The following is a 24054-nucleotide window of genomic DNA, read 5'->3' on the forward strand; positions in this document are numbered from 1 at the left end:
AAACAGGCACAGGGGAAACTATCATCCCTGGCAAATACACTGTAATGGATATCCAATAATACATAGGCACAGGGGGAAATCTACCCTGGCAACAATATGTTATGAGTAGCTCCACCGAGCTACACTACTCTCACAAATAACAATCACCCACAAGGACAAGGGGGCAGAGGGAATACTTATACACAGACTAATTAGGGGATAGGAACCAGGTGTGTGTGATTGACAAGACAAGACAATTGTGATGATGATTGGGGCGGCAGTGGTTAGTAAGCCGGTGACGACGAACGCCGAAGTCAGCCCGAACAAGGAGGGGAGGCAGCCTCGGCCGAAGTCGTGACAATATCATACTAAATGTAGTATTTCGGATTTTACGTACAGAATAATACAAAATGCTCTGGGACCAGGTTGGGTGCATAGGGAATGAGCAAAATAAAGTATGCCCACAAGCTAGTGTAGGCTGCTATGTGTGCATAAACATACAGTGGGGAGAACAAGTATTTGATACACTGCCGATTTAGCAGGTTTTCCTACTTACAAAGCATGTAGAGGTCTGTAATTTTTTATCATAGGTACACTTCAACTGTGAGAGATGGAATCTAAAACAAAAATCCAGAAAATCACATTGTATGATTTTTAAGTAATTAATTTGCATTTTATTGCATGACATAAGTATTTGATCACCTACCAACCAGTAAGAACTCCGGCTCTCACAGACCTGTTAGTTTTTCTTTAAGAAGCCCTCCTGTTCTCCACTCATTACCTGTATTAACTGCACCTGTTTGAACTCGTTACCTGTATAAAAGACACCTGTCCACACACTCAATCAAACAGACTCCAACCTCTCCACAATGGCCAAGACCAGAGAGCTGTGTAAGGATATCAGGGATAAAATTGTAGACCTGCACAAGGCTGGGATGGGCTACAGGACAATAGGCAAGCAGCTTGGTGAGAAGGCAACAACTGTTGGTGCAATTATTAGAAAATTGAATAAGTTCAAGATGACGGTCAATCACCCTCGGTCTGGGGCTCCATGCAAGATCTCACCTCATGGGGCATCAATGATCATGAGGAAGGTGAGGGATCAGCCCAGAACTACACGGCAGGACCTGGTCAATGACCTGAAGAGAGCTGGGACCATAGTCTCAAAGAAAACCATTAGTAACACACTACGCCGTCATGGATTAAAATCCTGCAGCGCACGCGAGGTCCCCCTGTTCAAGCCAGCGCATGTCCAGGCCCGTCTGAAGTTTGCCAATGACCATCTGGATGATCCAGAGGAGGAATGGGAGAAGGTCATGTGGTCTGATGAGACAAAAATAGAGCTTTTTGGTCTAAACTCCACTCGCCGTGTTTTGGAGGAAGAAGAAGGATGAATACAACCCCAGGAACACCATCCCAACTGTGAAGCATGGAGGTGGAAACATCATTCTTTGGGGATGCTTTTCTGCAAAGGGGACAGGACGACTGCACCGTATTGAGGGGAGGATGGATGGGGCCATGTATCGCGAGATCTTGGCCAAAAACCTCCTTCCCTCAGTAAGAGCATTGAAGACGGGTCATGGCTGGGTCTTCCAGCATGACAACGACCCGAAACACACAGCCAGGGAAACTAAGGAGTGGCTCCATAAGAAGCATCTTTCCCCCTTCTGATAACCAGGTGGCGAATCACATCTCTGCATGTCTGGCAGACATATCAGTATGGATGACGGATCCCCACCTCAAGCTGAACCTTGGCAAGACGGAACTGCCCGTTCCATGATCTCGCCATCACGGTTGACAACTCCGTTGTGTCCTCCTCCCAGAGTGCGAAGAGCCTTGGCGTGACCCTGGACGACACCCTGTCGTTCTCCGCTAACATCAAGGCGGTGACCCGATCCTGTAGGTTCATGCTCTACAACATTCGGAGAGTACGACCCTGCCTTACACAGGAAGCGGCACAGGTCCTAATCCAGGCACTTGTCATCTCCCGTCTGGATTACTGCAACTCGCTGTTGGCTGGGCTCCCTGCCTGTGCCATTAAACCTCTACAACTCATCCAGAATGCCGCAGCCCGTCTGGTGTTCAACCTTCCCAAGTTCTCTCACGTCACCCGCTCCTCCGCACACTCCACTGGCTTCCAGTTGAAGCTCGCATCTGTTACAAGACCATGGTGCTTGCCTATGGAGCTGTGAGGGGAACGGCACCTCTGTACCTTCAGGCTCTGATCAGTCCCTACACCCAAACGAGGGCATTGCGTTCATCCACCTCTGGCCTGCTGGCTCCCCTTCCTCTGCGGAAGCATAGTTCCCGCTCAGCCCAGTCAAAACTGTTCGCTGCTCTGGCACCCCAATGGTGGAACAAGCTCCCTCACGACGCCAGGACAGCGGAGTCACTCACCACCTTCCGGAGACATTTGAAACCCCACCTCTTTAAGGAATACCTGGGATAGGATAAAGTAATCCTTCTACCCCCCCCCCCCCCCCCCCCCCCTCCCCCCACTGGCTATAGGGTGAATGCACCAATTTGTAAGTCGCTCTGGATAAGAGCGTCTGCTAAATGACGTAAATGTAAATGTACATCTCAAGGTCCTGGAGTGGCCTAGCCAGTCTCCAGACCTGAACCCAATAGAACATCTTTGGAGGGAGCTGAAAGTCCGTATTGCCCAGCGACAGCCCCGAAACCTGAAGGATCTGGAGAAGGTCTGTATGGAGGAGTGGGCCAAAATCCCTGCTGCAGTGTGTGCAAACCTGGTCAAGACCTACAGGAAACGTATGATCTCTGTAATTGCAAACAAAGGTTTCTGTACCAAATATTAAGTTCTGCTTTTCTGATGTATCAAATACTTATGTCATGCAGTAAAATGCAAATTATTACTTAAAATCATACAATGTGATTTTCTGGATTTTTGTTTTAGATTCCGTCTCTAGCAGTTGAAGGGTACCTATGATACAAATTACAGACCTCTACATGCTTTGTAAGTAGGAAAACCTGCAAAATCGGCAGTGTATCAAATACTTGTTCTCCCCACTGTAATAATGTGGTAAAACATGGATCATAGACATACATGTGAAAACATTTACCATAGGAATCTATTCTATTTGATTGACTCTATTACATTGATTGATGGACCACGATGCCAAGCTCTTTCCAAAAGCCTAATCTCTGATGAAGCAGGCCAAATAAAGTTGTTTTTTATTGTTGCATTTTAGCTAACCCTAACCTTCACCCTTTTCCTAACCTTAACCTAATTATCCTAACCTGCTACTTGAATTATCCTAACCTGCTGCGTAAGTTCACCGAACCTGCTACGAAAAAGTCAAATCTGACAAAATATGTTTTATTTCTAGTCAAAACCCGCTCCCGCTGTCCCGATTACAATGTTGGCTGCTTCCACTGCAGGTGTTATATAGCCTACTATTGCGGCTGCTACAGCTCAGCGCAGTCCGGTCAAAGAGCGCCATCGTCTGCCTCTATATATATATCGCTCCCCTTGACTTTCCCCTTCACATTAGTGCATGCATCCAGAGCAGCAGAGGTTTCATTCGATCCTGGCCGCTATAGCTGAAGAACGCGAGATAACAGGGGCCTGGCAATGATCTCACTGGACTTCAATTTTTATGTTTTGACAAGGGACCTGTCCCTTTATTTGGAAAATCAAGTGAAAGTTGGACTTTTTGGATCTGGAGTACTGTCACTGGTGCTCGGCTTCAGCGCAGCTTATGCCTACTATTACTTGATCTCTGTCGCGAAGGTAGGGGGGGTCACAGAGGCTGCTTTGAATAATTATTATTTGGGATACATTGTAACCGGCAACTTGTCTTGTAATTATTCGAATGTGGCATAAAGGTTATTATGAGGACTATTGCTCGCGCTTTTGCGCATCAAGCCGGCTCAGCTGCTGCATGGTTTGCTGAGGGGGCGGATTTATTACAGTAGCATACGTGCATCTGCGGTACTGCACATGCGATATAATGACATATCTCAATTAAATGCTAACGTATGATTTTTCTCCAGACTAAATGTGAAAATTCAAAATGTGTACAATTAGGCCTAGGTTACATATTTACAAATGTTTAATTGCTATTTAGGCCGCAGATATTTTATAGAGAGTCCTTTGTTGGTTTTGTAATCTGAAATGTCGATCATGTAGGCTCGTTTTTGCTATTGTTATACAAGCTGTCAGAAATCTTCATGCAGTGTTTGTTCTTTACCTACTGTAGTTATACTGCATATTCAGAAATTAATGGATTTTCCAATATTCGATTTCCCCCATAATGAAATGCATAGGCCTATATAACATTAGGCGAATGTTTGATTATAATAACACCTACTAGAACAGCCTTGCATTCTATTCTTTGTTATACAGGTTCAGAGATATGCTGAACATGTATATGGGCCTTTATGCTCTGATGGGACAGATGTGTTTGATATTGTGGTGACCTCATATAATCCCAGTTACAACACTGCCTACTGTCACTGTGTTCTCATGACCTCTCCTTCATCTCCACTAGTGACTGCAGAATGTCCCTAAAACTCACCAAAACATTTAATCTTTTCTGACACTTTACACAGTCCTCTAGACAAAAATTAGGGCAACATAAAATATTGAGATTCCAGTCTTGATATTGCATTACAATTACACTATAGTTGTTGAGATCCTTCCTTTGGAATATGATGCACCATGAATGCAAAGACACTTAGCAAATAACAATATGGAACAATGAAATATGACTCATGTTGACATGTCATTTATGAAAGTGCAAGACAAAGATAATTCGATATCATGTGATTTAAGTGAAGAGGCTGCACTATGTTATCAAGGGTATTGTAAGGGTGGGGTGGTGTAGATTGTGAATGATGAAGTATAATGAACTGTTTTCAGGAGATTGTTTGTCATCAGTAGTATACATTGTGTTAGTTCAATTTAGGAAAGGCACAACAATGTATCTTTGACTTGCATGGCCAGACATTCCTCCTCCATTTCTCCTCAATAATGTCATTATTTGAAAGCCACATCACTCACTCACACTGTTCATGTCTTGTATTGCAGAAGCCCCAACTGATTTCTGGTGGTAAGAAGTTCTACCAGTTCCTGCGGGACCAATGTCCCGTGGTGTCAGAGACCTACTACCCCACCTTCTGGTGCTGGGAGAGCCGGATCCAGACACTGCTTAGACCATTCGTCACAGCTAAACCGGGGGTCAGCTACAGAAAGTAAGACTTTTATAGGATCAGATGTGATGGTAGTAGTGTTATTGTTGAAACAAGTATCTCAAAATGAACATATTGCTGAGAGGATCTTCAGCATGTGAAGGGAATGGGTTTCCCTGGTCTGATGGTGAAATGGAACTGCGTGAACTGGAATTCAACTGGAGAAATAGGTTTAAACTCATGGAGCTCATGTCTTATAAGAGAGAAGCCTGTTGCATGGTGTTAGTTAAAAAATACACCTGTATGCAGGGCCATGCACAGACCTTTTGGTGGGCATGTAAAAATAAAAAAAGCCATCCTAACATTTTATTTTCCTGCAACCACAGTCACAGACTCTTTGAACAATTATTACTTTCATTATTTAGTTACATAAAGCAATAGATGGCCATATCTTAATGGTAAATTTAAATGACACAAATAAATATATTTTTACTGTATATATTATGATATGAACATGAAAGGCTTTTAAAGATTACTTCAGTTGTCATATGCTCTATTCCTCTATCATTCTGTTAGGCTAAATATATGCTATTGTTGTATCATTTGCAAAGATTTGGTTAACATGTTTTATGTGTGTCATTGAGAAGAGGGAAGCAGCTCAATCTTATGAGTAAAGTATTTTGTAAAACTATTTTGAACTGGAATAAATGCTGCATTTATTAACAATGACAAACACAATTCCAGTCAAAATTCTAAGAAATACTGTAGCCTACCATTACTAAATCCAACCCAATTCCATTTTGCCACTATCATGCATCCTACCTGGCTGAAGCTTTGATCCAGTGGAAGAAGTATTGAGGAGCAGGGAGGTTGAAGGTCACTTCAGGGATACAGCTGCTGCTCTACACTATCCCTAAATAAGATAAATAAGCCAGCAAACGAATAGAATATTGTGAGAAATACTGTAGCCTACAATTACTACACCCTGTATTACTTTACTATAGCCTACCATTCCCTAAATAAGAGAGCATTATCAGTCACTGATGATGACTGATAATGCTGTTAGCAATCAGACTCATTAGGCTACCATATGCTACAGTTGCTAGATTGCTAGATTAGTAGATTATTATTTTTAATACAGATTGTGATTTATCACCAATTCTCTTAAATATGTGGCAAAGTTCAAGGGTCACTTAGCCTAGTGACCAGGTAATCCACTTCCTGCAGCAGACGTTATCCACTCATCACCAGTTACCAACAGTAGTCAATGCACCTGCTATCCTCAGGCTAGGGAATCTCCCATGGTTAGTCAGTGCCCTGAGTCTTTCCTTGCCACGTGATCTGACAAGGAACAACTCTGGGCCCTAGTTAAAGGGTATGGGAATTTAGCACTAAGTTTTTCCTGGTCAGGTCACATAATTGGTCAAGGTAAAATAAACTCATGGTTAACATCAAACTCAAATGCTCAGTTTCCACTGTAGTCAGCAGCCAAAACAAACAAAAATGTCTCAACATTTCATCATTATATATGCATGAACTGTTTCGACTGGGAAGCATACAGTAAAGTAGTGGAAAAGTTCTTGCTGTGTTAAGAACAGGCGTCACCTTCCTTACACTGTTGATTGTTTTATTATTAGGCTTTAGCAGTTGGTTTGATCAAGTACTGAAATGTGCCCGTTATTTAACGTTTCACAACGTTAAACAAATCTCCCCACTGGGCACACACTAGTTGAATCAATGTTGTTTCCACGTCATTTCAATCAAATTAGAATAGACGTTGAATTGACGTCTGTGCCCAGTGGGTCCCACCTCTTGTCCTTAGTCAAGACAGCAGCAGAAACGTGAAAGGAATCTTTTGTGTGATGGTATTGGCTCAGGCAACCGCTGCTACTTTAATGCATTCTGTTAGAGATTAATGGCAGGGTGTCCCAGGCCTTCTGCATTTATTAGGTGGGTTGAAATTAATTAAAAGGAGTTGGGGGTAGTTAGTATATATACAGTGCCTTTGGAAAGTATTCAGACCCCTTGACTTTTTCCACATTTTTTTTACGTTAGTTACAGCCTTATTCTAAAATATTCTAAAATTTTCTCTAATCAATCTACACACAATACCCCATAATCACAAAGCAAAAACAGATTTTTAGAGATTTTCGCAAATGTATTAAAATTTTAAAACAGAAATATCACATTTACAGAAGTTTTCAGACCATTTACTCAGTACTTTGTTGAAGCACCTTTGGCAGTCACAGACTCTTTGAGCAATTATTAATTTTATTATTTAGTTACATAAAAGCAATAGATGGCCATATCTTAATGGCAAATTTAAATGACACAAATAAATATATTTTTACTGTATATATTATGATATGAACATGAAAGGCTGTTAAAGATTACTTCAGTTGTCATATGCTCTATTCCTCTATTATTCTGTTAGGCTAAATCGATGCTATTGTTGTATCATTTGCAAAGATAAACTCATGGTTAACATCAAACTCAAATGCTCAGTTTCCACCGTAGTCAGCAGCCAAAACGAACAAAAATGTCTCAACATTTCATCAAAATATATGCATGAACTGTTTCGACTGGGAAGCATACAGTAAAGTAATGGAAAAGTTCTTGCTGTGTTAAGAACAGGCGTCACCTTCCTTACACTGTTGATCGTTTTATGATTACAGCATCGAGTCTTCTTGGGTATGACACTACAAACTTGGCACACCTGTATTTGGGGAGTTTCTCCCATTATTCTCTGCAGATGCTCTCAAGCTCTGTCAGGTTGGATGGGGAGTGTTGCTGCATAGCTATTTTCAGGTCTCTCCAGAGATGTTCGATCGGGTTCAAGTCCGGGCTCTGGCTGGGCCACTCAAGGACGTTCAGAGACTTGTCCCTAAGCCACTCCTGCGTTGTCTTGGCTGTGTGCTTAGGGTCGTTGTCCTGTTGGAAGGTGAACCTTCACCCCAGTCTGAGGTCCTGAGTTCTCTGGAGCAGGTTTTCATCAAGAATCTCTCTGTACTTTGCTCCGTTCATCTTTCCCTCGATCCTGACTAGTCTCCCAGTCCCTGCCGCTGAAAAACATCCCCACAGCATGATGCTGCCACCACCATGCTTCACCGTAGGGATGGTGCCAGGTTTCCTCCAGACGTGACGCTTGGCATTCAGGCCAAAGAGTTCAATTTTGGTTTAATCAGACCAGATAATCTTGTTTCTCATGGTCTGAGAGTCTTCAGATGCCTTTTGGCAAACTCCAAGTGGGTTGTCATAATAATATAATAATAATATGCCATTTAGCAGACACTTTTATCCAAAGCGACTTACAGTCATGCGTGCATCCATTTTTACGTATGGGTGGTCCCGGGGATCGAACCCACTACCCTGGCGTTACAAGCGTCATGATCTACCAATTCAGCTACAGAGGACCACATGTGCCTTTTACTGAGGAGTGGCTTCCGTCTGGCCACTCTACCATAAAGGCCTGATTGGTGGAGGGCTGCAGAGATGGTTGTCCTTCTGGAAGGTTCTCCCATCTCCACAGAGGAACTCTAGAGCTCTGTCAGAGTGACCATCGGGATCTTGGTCACCTCCCTGACCAAGGCCCTTCTCTCCCGATTGCTCAGTTTTGCTCTAGGAAGAGTCTTGGTGGTTCCAAACTTCTTCCGTTTAAGAATGATGGAGGCAACTGTGTTCTTGGGGACCTTCAATGCTGCAGAAGTTTTTTGGTAGCCTTCCCCAGATCTGTGCCTCGACACAATCCTGTCTCGGAGCTCTATGGACAATTCCTTCACCTCATGGCTTGATTTTTGCTCTGACATGCACTGTCAACTGTGGGACCTTATATAGATAGGTGTGTGCCTTTCCAAATCATGTCTAATCAATTGAATTTACAACAAAGATGATCAATGTAAACAGGATGCACCTAAGCTCAACTTTGAGTCTTATAGCAAAGGGTTTGAATACTTATGTAAATTTAGTATTTCCGTTTTTAAGGTTTTATACATTTGCATAAATTTCTAACAATCTGTTTTTGCTTTGTCATTTTGGGTATTGTGTGTAAATTGCTGAGATTTTTTATTTATTTCATCCATTTCAGAATAAGGCTGTAACGTAACAAAATGCGGAAGAAGTCAAGGGGTCTGAATACTTTCCGAAGGCACTGTATATATATATATAGTACCAGTCAAAAGTTTGGACACACCATTCTTTATTTTTATTATTTTCTACATTGTAGAATAATAGTGAAGACATCAAAACTATGAAATAACACATATGGAATCATGTAGTAACCAAAAAAGTGTTAAACAAATCAAAATATATTTTCTATTTGAGATTCTTCAAATAGCCACCTTTTGCCTTGATGACAGCTTTGCACACTCTTGGCATTCTCTCAACCAGCTTCACCTGGAATGCTTTTCCAACAGTCTTGAAGGAGTTCCCACATATGCTGAGCACTTGTTGGCTGCTTTTCCTTCACTCTGCAGTCCAACTCATCCCAAACCATCTCAATTGGGTTGAGGTCGGGGGATTGTGGAGGCCAGGTCATCTGATGAAACACTCCATTACTCTCCTTCTTGGTCAAATAGCCCTTACACAGCCTGGAGGTGTGTTGGGTCATTGTCCTGTTGAAAAACAAATGATAGTCCCACTAAGCCCAAACCAGATTGGATGGCGTATTGCTGCAGAATGCTGTGGTAGCCATGCTGGTTAAGTGTGCCTTGAATTCTAAATAAATCAGTGACAGTGTCACAAGCAAAGCACCCCCACACCATAACACCTCCTCCTCCATGCTTTACGGTGGGAACTACACATGCGGAGATCATCCATTCACCCACAACAAGTCTCACAAAGACACGGCGGTTGGAACCAAAAATCTCAAATTTGGACTCATCAGACCAAAGAACAGATTTCCACCTGTCTAATGTCCATTGCTCGTGTTTCTTGGCCCAAGCAGGTCTCTTCTCCTTATTGGTGTCCTTTAGTAGTGTTTTTTTTTGCAGCAATTCGACCATGAAGGCCTGATTCACACAGTCCCCTCTGAACAGTTGGTGTTGAGATGTGTCTATGACTTGAACTCTTTGAAGCATTGATTTGGGCTGAAATCTGAGGCTGGTAACTCTAGTGAACTTATCCTCTGCAGCAGAGGTAACTCTGGGTCTTCCTTTCCTGTGGCGGTCCTCATGAGGGCCAGTTTCATCATAGCGCTTGATTGTTTTTGCAACTGCACTTGAAGAAACTTTCAAAGTTCTTGAAATTTTCCGGATTGACTGACCTTCATGTCTTAAGGTAATAATGGACTGTCGTATCTATTTGCTTATTTGAGCTATTCTTGCCATAATATGGACTTGCTCTTTTACCAAATAGGGCTATCTTCTGTATACCACCCCTACCTTGTCACAACACAACTGATTGGCTCAAACGCATTAAGAAGGAAATAAATTCCACAAATTAACTTTTAAGAAGGCACACCTGTTAATTGAAATGCATTCCAGGTGACTACCTCATGAAGCTGGTTGAGAGAATGCCAAGATTGTGCAAAGCTGTCATCAAGTCAAAGGGTGGCTACTTTGAAGAATCTCAAATAGAAAATTGGTTACTACAGGATTCCATATGTGTTATTTTATAGTTTTGATGTCTTCACTATTAATAATAATAATATAATAATAATATAATAATAATAAAAATAAAGAAAAACCCTGGAATGAGTAGGTGTGTCCAAACTTTTGACTGGTACTGTATATATATATAGTGGGGGAAAAAAGTATTTAGTCAGCCACCAATTGTGCAAGTTCTCCCACTTAAAAAGATGAGAGAGGCCTGTAATTTTCATAATAGGTACACGTCAACTATGACAGACAAAATGAGGAAAAAAAATCCAGAAAATCACATTGTAGGATTTTTTTTTTTTTTTTTTATTATTTTTTTTTTGAGAACTCTGTTTATTAAGTTTTACACACACACAGACAAGACAAAGCAATATAAATAATATACTCAACTAGACAAAAATACAAATAATACATATAAAAAAAAAAATAAAAAAAAAATAAATAACTTTAAAGATACCATACTTTAGACAAGTTAAACACACCAGGCAGAAGGCTACAAAAGGTTAAAGGGCAATCTATAGTATAGGGACAGAGCAAACACCTCACCATTGTTCCTGTAAACAGTTAAGGGATGGGGTGGAGAAATGCAACCACTCACAGACAGTCAAGGCCACAGACCAATCATCCACTGGACCAAAAATAAAAAGTTACAATGCTTTAAAATAAAAAATGAATATTGATAATTTTATGTAGGCGTGAACAGAATTAAAAAAATAAAAATAACTGGGAAAAACAAGCTCACACCTTAGTCTCTGCCCGGGCGAGATGAACAAGGCATCCGCAGGTCACAATCAATAAGCACATCAACCTTAATGCCCCCCACCCCCACCCCAGAAAAAAAACACAGAGAAATGCTCATCCAACCCCTAAGTCACAGGGGGGTCAAATACAGACTTATTTTGGTTTTAATAGGAATGCTATCAGAGGATGGACTGTTTAAAGTAAGACCGGAATGGAGCCCAAGCCTCATTAAACAGTTTGGGCTCCCACGTGAATTGAATTTAATTTTTTATAGTTTCAGAGAGCACAACACGTCTCTCACCCAATATTTATAAGATGGGGGAGCTGCCATCTTCCAGTTCTGTAGTATTAGCCGTCTAGCTAAAAGAGTTGTATAAGCAACAGTGTCCGACTGGATTCTTGACAGGGGGGTGCTTATGGGCAGTACTCCAAAAAGGGCTGTAAGGGGAGAGGGATCTATAACAGTGTTATATATATCAGAGAAACATTTAAATATTAATTCCCAGAAACCTGACAGTTTATGACAGCCCCAGAACATATGCAACAGTGTGGCCGGTTCAATTTTACATCTGACACAGGTAGGATCAAAATCAGAGAATATTCTTCCAAGTCTGGCCCCAGACCAGTGGATACGGTGAACCACCTTGAATTGAATGAGGCTGTGTCTAGTGCTAAAAGAGGACGAATGCACCCTGCGCAGCACAGATTCCCAGGTGTCTTCCCCAAGTTCCTCCCCCAAATCCTTTTCCCATCGAGTCTTTAAAGGCACCAAAGAAGGGTTCTGTAAGTCATGAATGATTGTATATACATCTGAAATTGCGCCCCTAGGAAGCTTGTTCAGCTCCAGGATGCTCTCTATAGCTGTATTCACAGGCCTATGGGGAAATTCAGGTGTGTTAGCTCTGACAAAGTTCCTAGTCTGGAGATAGCGGAAAAAGTGGGATTGGGGGAGGTTGAACCTTTCCTGTAGCTGAGCAAAAGAGGCAAATGTATCATCAAAGAATAATTGGGCTAGTGAGGAGAGGCCTAGTGAGTGCCAGATGTCAAAAGCCCCATCATTCAAAGATGGAGGAAATAAAATGTTCTGATTGATTGGGCCTGATAGAGAAAAGCCTCGGAGGCCAAAGGCTAAGCGGAACTGATTCCAAATTTTAAGAGACTGCTTTACAATTGGGTTGACACACCTTTTGCCTAGGGACACTGGGAGAGACGAGCACAACACAGAAGAAAGTGCAGCAGGTTTACACGATTCAGACTCCATCTGGACCCAGATTGGTCTAGGGCCAGTAGGATCAGTCTGCAGCCAGTACAGAAGGGCTCTGAAATTTGCAGCCCAATAGTATGTCTGAAAATTTGGTAGAGCTAAACCCCCCAATGACTTAGGCTTCTGTAAATGTTTTCTATCAATCCGTGGTACCTTGCCATCCCAAATAAAATGCATGAATGTTTGATCCAGTGAAATAAAAAAAGATTTTGGAATAAAAATGGGTAGACATTGAAATAAATATAGAAATTTGGGCAACACACTCATTTTAATGACATTAATCCTTCCGATAAGAGAAAGAGGTAGCGCATTCCAAAAAGCAAAAGATTGTTTCAAACTGTCTGCTAGAGCAACCAAGTTTTCCTGAAACAGATTTGAATATTTCCTTGTCACTTTAACTCCCAAGTAGGTGAATTGATCCCGGACAATCCTAAACTGAGAGCTTGTAAAAGAGCACTTTAAAGCAGCCTTGTTTACAGGAAAAAGCTCACTCTTGCCTAGATTCAGCTTGTACCCTGAGATTGATCCAAACCGTTTAAGAACAGATAAGGCGCGTGGCAATGAGGTATCAGGGTTAGAGATAAACAAAAGGAGGTCATCCGCATATAGCGAGACTTTCTGCTCTGAGCCCGTCCGGATTATTCCTTGAATGGCATCATTAGAGCGTAATGCAATGGCGAGAGGTTCGATTGCCAAAGCAAACAACAAGGGGGAGAGTGGACAGCCCTGTCTGGATCCGCGGTGCAAGGGAAAATAGTCAGAGGACAAGTTGTTAGTCCGTACCGAAGCCATGGGGGAAAAATAAAGAATCTTTATCCACGCAATGAATTTGGGGCCAAAGCCAAATCTATAAAGGGTGGCTGTTAGGTAATCCCACTCAACGCGGTCAAACGCTTTTTCTGCATCAAGTGAGACCACCACCTCTGGGTCCTCCGACGCAGGGGAGTACAGTATATTCATAAGGCGCCTAATATTGAAAAACAAATGCCTATTTCTCACAAAGCCAGTCTGGTCAGAGTGTATTACTTGATGCAGCGAGCCTTCCATACGGATGGCTAAAAGCTTGGCTAGGATTTTGTAATCACAGTTTAAAAGCGAGATTGGGCGAAAGGATCCACATTCCAGAGGGTCTTTGTTTTTCTTTAATAGTAATGAAATTGAAGCTTGATAAAGACTAGGCGGTAGCTTTGAGGTATTAAGGCACTCTGCAAATAGTCGAGACAAGAATGGGCAAAGCAGACCAGAAAACGTCCTGTAAAATTCGGTTGGAAAACCATCCGGACCCGGTGATTTACCTCTTTTCATTGCGGACACTGCTGTTGCAATCTCCTCAGGTGTAAATTCTTCTTCTAGATAGTCATGGGTGTCTGTATCAATTGAAGGCATATTCAGGCCATTAAAGAAGGAATCAATCAGCAAAGGGTCTTGAGGGGATTCAGAGGTGTATAGCGCAGAATAAAATTGTTTGAATTGATCATTGATCTCTTTATGTATAACTGTGGTGGCACCAGACGGGGTCCTTATTTGTGGGATTAAACGTGAGGCCTCAGATTTACGGATCTGATGTGCAAGGAGTTTACTGGCCTTGTCGCCTTGTTCATACACTCTGTACCGAGCTCGCAAGAGTAGCTGTTCAGCTTGCCTGGTAGAAAGCTCATCAAATTCAGATTGGAGTAGTTGGCGCTCTTTATGCAGATCAGAGGAAGGAACCGTGGCATACTTCTCATCCAATGTGGCTATGGATTCGCTCAGGTCCCGAAGTCGCTGAGAGCGAACTCTGTTTTGGTTGGCTGTATAAGAAATAATTTGGCCACGTAGGTATGCTTTGAGAGACTCCCATATGGTAGAGCAGGACATACCTGGTGTTGAATTAGTTTCTAGGAATAAGGTGATTTCAGAAGAAATGAAATTGACAAACTCCTTATCTGAGAGTAAAATGGGGTTAAGACGCCATTGATAACACATAGGAGGTCGCTGGGGAAACTCTAGTTCAAGCACTAATGGTGAATGGTCCGAAATAACAATACTCTTGTAAGTACACTGCCGAAGGTTAGGCAAAAGTTTTTTGTCCAAAAAGAAGTAATCAATCCGGGAGTATGTTTGATGAACATGAGAATAAAAGGAATACTGTCTATCTGTAGGATGTAGGAAACGCCAGGCCTCAAACATGGCATATTTCTGAAGAAAGGCTTGAATAAGTAGGGCACATTTAGATGGGCCTGTAGTTGTTCGTGAGGACTTGTCAAGAACTGGGGACATTTTGCAGTTGAAATCCCCCCCTAAAATCAATAAATGAGAATCTAAATTGGGTATAGCAGACAAAAAGGAAGAAATGAAACTTGTGTCATCCCAATTGGGAGCATAAACACTAGCCAAAACAAGAGGGGTAGAAAACAGTTTACCGGTTACTATGACGTATCGTCCCTTAGGATCAGCGATAACCTCAGAAGCTACAAAGGGAGTGACTTTATCAACCAAAATGGCAGCCCCTCTTGATTTACTATGAAAGTTAGAGTGGAACACTTGACCAACCCAGTCCCTACGCATCCTAAAGTGCTCACCAGTCCTCAAGTGAGTCTCTTGTAGAAATGCAACATTTGCATTCAAACCCTTTAAGTGTGTCAACACCCTCTTACGTTTCACTGGGTTATTAACCCCTTTGGTGTTCCACGAAATGTATTTGATCGCATTGTTTCGGCCCCTCTGGGCATTCCCGTTATACAACCCCGTCATTAGAGCATAGAATGGAAAAGCAATGAGCGCCCAGAAACCCCAGAATAACTTGTCTCAGAGTAATAATGTACGGTGGTAGATGTTGAGAAAAAATACCGAAAAAAAAACAAAAAAGACAGAATGACAACATTAGAACTGAACAATTCAACCCCTCCCCCCACCCCCTCCCCCCATCCCAGACAGTACCTCCCCAAACGAGGTACAAGCCTAAATAGAGCATGTTCTCTTCGCACAGTATGTCTGTGAGAGTGCGGTCTTAAACCTAAACCCACAGTCCCGCTCTTTAAAGTCGTGTTTTGTTAGTGGATCAAACAGCAAAAAGAGATAATCATTTTTTAAATAAAAGAAATTAAGGTGAATCCCTTGTGCAGACGAAATTACAAAAGCACCACTTGTAGATGTATATAATTATATTCCCAGTCTTATAACAGGCATTTGAGAGAGAAAATAAAGAAAATAAATAGAATGTGTAACGGCTCTCAGCCGGAAACCTAATTTGAAGTAAGGAAATCGTAGTAAGACAATCAAAAATGATAATAATTATTATTATTATAATAGTTGTCTAGTTGAATGCTGAGACAGCTTACAACCAAGACCAAAAAACTACGTGTGCGCAACGTTTAACGCTTGCTGGGCATAAATGACGCTCTGAGCCTTAAAATTTAAGTGAAGACCCCAAAAAAACGTGTCGCCTCGGGAAGCATTTACTGTTTACTGGGTCAATAACCAAGAATATTTTGAGTCACTGAGACACTATGTAAACAAACTGAATAGGTGAGCAAGACAGCCTAGAAAACACAGGAGTATAGTAAAACCGCAATACAATGAGATTAAAATGACTGAATGCTTGTAAGGCAAGCACACTAGATGATCAAAACATTAGATCACATCAAATAAGCCTGAATAGTTCAAGACTTCTTGATGTGACGTTGAATGTGAGAGAGAGCCTCATCCGGAGATTCAAATGTGTAGTCTTTACCATCATGAGATAGCCATAAACGGGCCGGGAATCGCAGACCGTACTTCACACCTGGATGGTCCCGAAGTAGTCGTTTGGCCTGTCCGAAAGCTGCGCGCTGCCTGGAAACAGTGGGGGAGTAGTCCTGGTAGATGGAGAAGCTCTGTCCTTGAAAGCTCAGAGTGGTATTGCGGGCTCGTCGGAGAATCTCCATCTTCTCATGGAAAAAGTGCACTCGAAGAATTATGTCACGGGGCCTCTCCCCATCCCGGGGCTTTGGGCGCAGCGACCGGTGGGCACGATCAATCAGGGGCTTTTCATCCAAGGCTAGAACATCCTTCAGCAGCCCAGAAACGAAATCCGTGGCGCGAGGCATTTCCGCTGACTCTGGGACTGATACAAGTCTCAGGTTATTGCGGCGAGAGAATCCCTCCAAACTTACACAGCTCTCCTTCACCTTTTTCAAGTCCGCAGCTAGGCGTTTCACGTCAGCCTCCAGGGATGTAGTTAAGTCGGAGACATTTGTAGCGAAGGTCTCCAGTGCTGCAATCGTTGTAGTGTGCGACTCCATTGTTGTTTTGAGTGATGCGATTGCCGGCACCGTCTCGTTCCGCAGGATGGTTAGATCTGCTTTTAAAGTATCAGAAACCTCCTTTATTCGGGCCTCAATCGTAGCAACCACCTCCGTTTTCATTTCAACTATCTCAGAGCGTAGTAGTTTGATGGCCTCGAGAATGTTCACTTCAGCGCCGCCAGGCCAAGCCGCCCCCCCGGGTAGAGTATCAGTCCCCGGGTCGTCAGGCTCAGGGGAGGGCGGTGATGAGAGTGTGTCTTGTAGGCCGGGTTTTCTCAAAGTCATGCTTTTGGCCTTATGTTTCGTCGACATGCTGATATTTGGAAGTAAAGTAGTCTTGGTTTTTACGGGAAGGGATCACCAAAATAATATATGAAAATAAATACGGTTTTGCTGCAAAATTCACATAAACTTTAAAAATACCACGGGAGCAAACGGAAAACACGTCAGTCGCACATGGCGTCCCTCCAATCCCCACATTGTAGGATTTTTAATGAATTTATTTGCAAACTATGGTGGAAAATAAGTATTTGGTCAATAACAAAAGTTTCTCAATACTTTGTTATATACCCTTTGTTGGCAATGACACAAGGCACTGCATCGCAGTGCTAGCTGTGCCACTAGAGATCCTGGTTCGAATCCAGGCTCTGTCGTAGCCGGCCGCGACCGGGAGACCCATGGGGCGGCGCACAATTGGCCTAGCGTCGTCCAGGGTAGGGGAGGGAATGGCCGGCAGGGGGTGTAGCTCAGTTGGTAGAGCATGGCGTTTGCAACGCCAGGGTTGTGGGTTCGATAAAATAATGTATGCGCTAACTGTAAGTCGCTCTGGATAAGAGCGTCTGCTAAATGACTAAAATGTAAATGTAAATGTCAAACGTTTTCTATAAGTCTTGACAAGGTTTTCACACACTGTTGCTGGTATTTTGGCCCATTCCTCCATGCAGATCTCCTCTAGAGCAGTGATGTTTTGGGTCTGTCGCTGGGCAACACGGACTTTCAACTCCCTCCAAAGATTTTCTATGGGGTTGAGATCTGGAGACTGGCTAGGCCACTCCAGGACCTTGAAATGCTTCTTACGAAGCCACTCCTTCGTTGCCCGGGCGGTGTGTTTGGGATCATTGTCTTGTTGAAAGACCCAGCCACATTTCATCTTCAATGCCCTTGCTGATGGAAGGAGGTTTTCACTCAAAATCTCACGATACATGGCCCCATTCATTCTTTCCTTTACACGGATCAGTCGTCCTGGTCCCTTTGCAGAAAAACAGCCCCAAAGCATGATGTTTCCACCCCCATGCTTCACAGTAGGTATGGTGTTCTTTGGATGCAACTCAGCATTCTTTGTCCTCCAAACACGATGAGTTGAGTTTTTACCAAAAAGTTCTATTTTGGTTTCATCTGACCATATGACATTCTCCCAATCCTCTTCTGGATCATCCAAATGCACTCTAGCAAACTTCAGACGGGCCTGGACATGTACTGGCTTAAGCAGCGGGACACGTCTGGCACTGCAGGATTTGATTCCCTGGCGGCGTAGTGTGTTACTGATGGTAGGCTTTGTTACTTTGGTCCCAGCTCTCTGCAGGTCATTCACTAGGTCCCCCCGTGTGGTTCTGGGATTTTTGCTCACCGTTCTTGTGATCATTTTGACCCCACGGGGTGAGATCTTGCGTGGAGCCCCAGATCGAGGGAGATTATCAGTGGTCTTGTATGTCTTCCATTTCCTAATAATTGCTCCCACAGTTGATTTCTTCAAACCATGCTGCTACCTATTGCAGATTCAGTCTTCCCAGCCTGGTGCAGGTCTACAATTTTGTTTCTGGTGTCCTTTGACAGCTCTTTGGTCTTGGCCATAGTGGAGTTTGGAGTGTGACTGTTTGAGGTTGTGGACAGGTGTCTTTTATACTGATAACAAGTTCAAACAGGTGCCATTAATACAGGTAACGAGTGGAGGACAGAGGAGCCTCTTAAAGAAGAAGTTACAGGTCTGTGAGAGCCAGAAATCTTGCTTGTTTGTAGGTGACCAAATACTTATTTTCCACCATAATTTGCAAATAAATTCATAAAAAATCCTACAATGTGATTTTCTGGATTTCTTTTCCTCAATTTGTCTGTCATAGTTGACGTGTACCTATGATGAAAATTACAGGCCTCTGTCATCTTTTTAAGTGGGAGAACTTGCACAATTGGTGGCTGACTAAATACTTTTTTCCCCCACTGTATATATATATATATATATATATATATATATATATATATATATATATATACTGTGTATATATAGTATATTCCACAGAGCTGGAATCAAAATAGTGATTTGATCTGATTTACTGACCAAAAATACCTAATTGTTTGATCAGCGTCATCAGTTACTGTATTGATGTAGGCTGTCCAATAAGGAGCGATGTCATCATCAACTTCGATAGCCAATCAAGATGGAGAGTAGACCTTCTTCTGAAATCTTTACTACTATTGCTGAAAGTGGCACTATAGGTAACTAACCACAGAATGGGACTATAGGCCGTCTATTACTATTGTCCTGGCCTTGACAGCCATTCTACTCATGCAGTCAGTCAAACATACATACAGTATGTCAATGTAGTAAATGCTGACTTGCCCTAATCTGACCCAGTGACTCAGAAGGATGCCCTAGTGCCAAGGGCACTTCCCTTGGCCTTTTTTCTGACCATTGTCCAATCAAGCCGCTACATGTTTCCCACTTCCCACAATGCACCGTGGCAGCATGCAGGTCTCACCCACCACCTGTCTCAGATCAAAGCCTGTGCGTGTGTGTGTGTGTTTAGCCGATTATATTTACTGGAGGTTATTAGTCCTGAGGGAAGAGAAGACCTCTACTATACATAATCAAATCTACACAAGGACAGAGCATAGAAATCACATTACTAGAATTGGAAAGTGCCTCAGACCATGGCAATTGGACTATTTGACAACCACAGAATGTTGCACTGAATGGAACAGAGATCCTTGAAATCTGACCAGGTTTGTCTCGACTGTCACTGGCTGTCGGAGTGAAATTTCTCTCTCTCTCTCACCAGTCATCCGAATCTGGGATTAGCATGTCTATAAAAGAGGTGTCCTCCTGTTTCTGTAGGTGGGTCGTGCTCGCTCCCGATTGGTACATGACCGGCCAGCTGGCTCCAGATTGGTGCACGACCCACGACCCCAGTGGCTGCCCTAGTCTCGCCTTTAAGTGCATATTTAATGCTGGTGTGGTTCTGTAATTTCATTCCTCTTCCAGTCAGACAGACAGACATTGGCCACAGTGCCAGCCAATGTTGTTGTCTGATCACTCGGTTGGTGGGTTGGTGGCGTGAGATGGATTGCACTGGGACTCATTGACCCCAGCTAACGGGGTAGGCTTGTGGAAACTATACATTTATTCTCCATAAGTATCCACTGCAGATGCAGCGAGCAAAATCACTTCAGAGCAAAAACATCTGATCTGAGCGCCCAGACCGAGGTCGCATATGGAGCATCAGGATTGAGATCCACGTATGGATGTGATATTAATTGGAAGTAAAAAAAAATCAGATTCCATGTGTTTTTTTCTGTTTACACATTAGGGAAAAGATCAGATAGGTATCAGATATGCCAAATCATTGGCAAAAGATCTGAATTGGGCTGCCTGTATAAACGTAGCCTGTGAGGTGGTAGAGGTGGGACTGCACGGTAGAGGTGGGACTGCACGGCTGCAATTGCACAGCAGGCCAATTCTGATCTTTTGCCCAATTAGAGGCAAAAGATCTGATCTGATTGGTCAAAAGACCAATTAGGTGGCAAAAATGATCTGCATACTTGGTTTGGTTTGCTCCTAGCAGAACTCGGCTAGGGCAAAGGGAACATCTGTGCCTTGCATATTCTCTTAAAATACCTTTGCTTAAAAAACGCAATATTACTTTGTCCCTCTTGAGACACCATACAACATAGTCAGAATTAATTTAAGATAGATCTGTAATTACTTTGGGCGTTTTTGCCGAGGAGGTCTCAGTCGCACAATTTTACATCTAAGTAAGATGTTTGGTGCAGTATTTCTCAAGTGAAAACACTTGCATGAAATATAGATCCATTTAGGGACCAACAAGAAAATAAACATTACAGTGTTAATAATTCTATACCGTAAAGTATTACATTTCAGATATCTATATACAGTACCAGTTTGGACACACCTACTCATTCAAGGGTTTTTCTTTATTTTTACTATTTTCTACATTGTAGAATATAAAAATAACACATATGGAATCATGTAGTAACCAAAAAAGTGTTAAACAAATCAAAATATATTTTCTATTTGAGATTCTTCAAAGTAGCCACCCTTTGCCTTGATGACAGCTTTGCACACTCTTGGCATTGTCTCAACCAGCTTCATGGGGTAGTCACCTGGAATGCATTTCAATTAACAGGTGTGCCTTCTTAAAAGTTAAATTGTGGAATTTCTTTCCTTCTTAATGCGTTTGAGCCAATCAGTTGTGTTGTGACAAAGAAGGGGTGGTATACAGAAGATAGCCCTATTTGGTAAACTACCAAGTCCATATTATGGCAAGAACAGCTCAAATGAGCAAAGAGAAACGACAGTCCATCATTACTTTAAGACACGAAGGTCAGTCAATCCAGAAAATTTCAAAAACTTTGAACGTTTCTTCAAGTGCAGTTGCAAAAACCATCAAGCGCTATGATGAAACTGGCTCTCATGAGGACCACCACAGGAATGGAAGACCCAGAGTTACCTCTACTGCAAATGATAAGTTCATTAGAGTTAACTGTGCCTCAGATTGCAGCCCAAATAAATGCTTCACAGAGTTCAAGTAACAGACACATCTCAACATCAACTGTTCAGAGGAGACTGCGTGAATCAGGCCTTCATGGTTGAATTGCTGCAAAGAAAGCACTACTAAAGGACACCAATAATAAGAAGAGACTTGCTTGGGCCAAGAAACATGAACAATGGACATTAGACCGGTGGAAATCTGTCTTTTGGTCTGATGAGTCCAAATTTGAGATTTTTGGTTCCAACTGCCGTGTCTTTGTGAGACGCAGAGTAGGTGAATGGATGATCTCCGCATGTGTAGTTCCCACTAAGAAGCATGGAGGAGGAGGTATGATGGTGTGGGGGTGCTTTGCTGGTGACACTATCACTGATTTATTTAGAATTCAAGGCACACTTAACCAGCATGGCTACCACAGCATTCCTGCATCGATATGCCATCCCATCTGGTTTGCACTTAGTGGGACTATGATTTGTTTTTCAACAGGACAATGACCCAAAACACACCTCCAGGCTGTGTAAGGGCTATTTGACCAAGAAGGAGAGTGATGGAGTGCTGCATCAGATGACCTGGCCTCCACAATTACCCGACCTCAACACAATTGTGATGGTTTGAGATGAGTTGGACTGCAGAGTGAAGGAAAAGCAGCCAACAAGTGCTCAGCATATGTGGGAACTCCTTCAAGACTGTTGGAAAAGCATTCCTCATGTGTCACACCCTGGCTCTGGGACTCTATATGTTGAGCCAGGGTGTGTTCTTTCTGTTGTGTTTATTTCTATGTTGGCCAGAGTGACTCCCAATCAGAGGCAACGAGTGTCAGCTGTCGTTGGTTGTCTCTGATTGGGAGCCATATTTAAACTGTCTGTTTTCCCTTTGTGTTTGTGGGTTCTTGTTCCGTGTTGGTCATTGTTACCGTGGACTTCACGAGTCGTTTCTTGTTTTGTTGTCTATTATCACTAAAGATAATAAAGTTTAAACATGTTCGTTCATCACGATGCGCCTTGGTCTATTCCCTACGACGATCGGGACAGAAGAACCCACCATAAAAGGACCAAGCAGCGTGTCCAGGGGCAGATCTTGGACTGGACATGGGAGGAAGCGCCGGGAAAGGAGATGGAGAGGTTGGCGATGGCCCAGGTGGGCAAATCGTGGTCCTGGGAGGACATGCTCGGGGGCAAGGGACCTTGGGCTAGGATTAAGGCCCTGGCGAGAGAGGAGCAGCGGCGTCAGCAGTGTCATCGTCGGACGGACGAGAGGCAACCCCAAAAAATTTTTAGGGGGGGGGCACACGGCATGGGCGGCTGGGCAGCAGGAGGCTGCCACAGGGCGATTTGGAGAGGAGGCCACCGGGTTAGGGGGGCCAGAAGGCAGGCTGGCAGAGCCTGGATGGAGAGCGGAACCAACTTCCCGTACTCAGGCATGGCAGCATGGGACGGGGCAGGTTCCGCGGTATGCAGAGCGGCGTACTGTGCCACGAGTGGTCCGGCATAGTCCTGTACGTCCTGTGCGAGCACCCCGCACGTGTCGTGCGAAGGGGGGTATGCAGCCAGGACGGAGTGTGCCGGCTCAACGCTCGTGGTCTCCAATGCCTCTCCGCGGTCCCGGATATCCTGCTCCAGTGTCACGTGCTGTTATGCCAGTACGGGTACACAGCCCTGTACGTCCTGTGCGGATGCCTCACACAGAGTGTGTGAGGGTAGGCATTCAGCCAGGACGGGTTGTGGCCGCTCTTCACTCCAGGTCTCCTATCCGTCTCCACAGCCCGGTTCGGCCTGTCCCTGCTCCACGCACCAAGCCTACGGTGTGCGTCGCCAGCCCGGTCCGGCCTGTCCCTGCTCCACGCACCAAGCCTACGGTGTGCGTCGCCAGCCCGGTCCGGCCTGTCCCTGCTCCACGCACCAAGCCTACGGTGTGCGTCGCCAGCCCAGTCCGGCCTGTCCCTGCTCCACGCACCAAGCCTACGGTGTGCGTCGCCAGCCCAGTCCGGCCTGTCCCTGCTCCACGCACCAAGCCTACGGTGTGCGTCACCAGCCCGGTCCGGCCTGTCCCTGCTCCACGCACCAAGCCTACGGTGTGCGTCGCCAGCCCGGTCCGGCCTGTCCCTGCTCCTCGCACCAAGCCTACGGTGTGCGTCGCCAGCCCGGTCCGGCCTGTCCCTGCTCCTCGCACCAAGCCTACGGTGTGCGTCGCCAGCCCGGTCCGGCCTGTCCCTGCTCCACGCACCAAGCCTACGGTGTGCGTCGCCAGCCCGGTCCGGCCTGTCCCTGCTCCTCGCACCA

The 24054-nt window shown here is 43.8% G+C and overlaps 1 protein-coding gene across 1 annotated transcript in view; it reads left to right on the top strand.

Annotated features, from left to right (window-relative positions):
* Nucleotides 1–3520: 3520 nt before the first annotated feature.
* LOC311146670 (phospholipase ABHD3-like) overlaps nucleotides 3521–24054 on the top strand; it is a 34791-nt gene continuing 14257 nt past the window's right edge. Inside the window, exons 1-2 of the mRNA XM_084183202.1 lie at nucleotides 3521–3730; nucleotides 5030–5193. Coding sequence (XP_084039328.1) covers nucleotides 3572–3730; nucleotides 5030–5193 — 323 coding nt within the window. The 5' untranslated portion in view covers nucleotides 3521–3571. The remainder of the gene's footprint in view (nucleotides 3731–5029; nucleotides 5194–24054) is intronic.

The sequence above is a fragment of the Coregonus lavaretus genome (assembly GCF_964263955.1).
Source record: "Coregonus lavaretus genome assembly, chromosome: 19".
NCBI lineage: Eukaryota > Metazoa > Chordata > Actinopteri > Salmoniformes > Salmonidae > Coregonus > Coregonus lavaretus.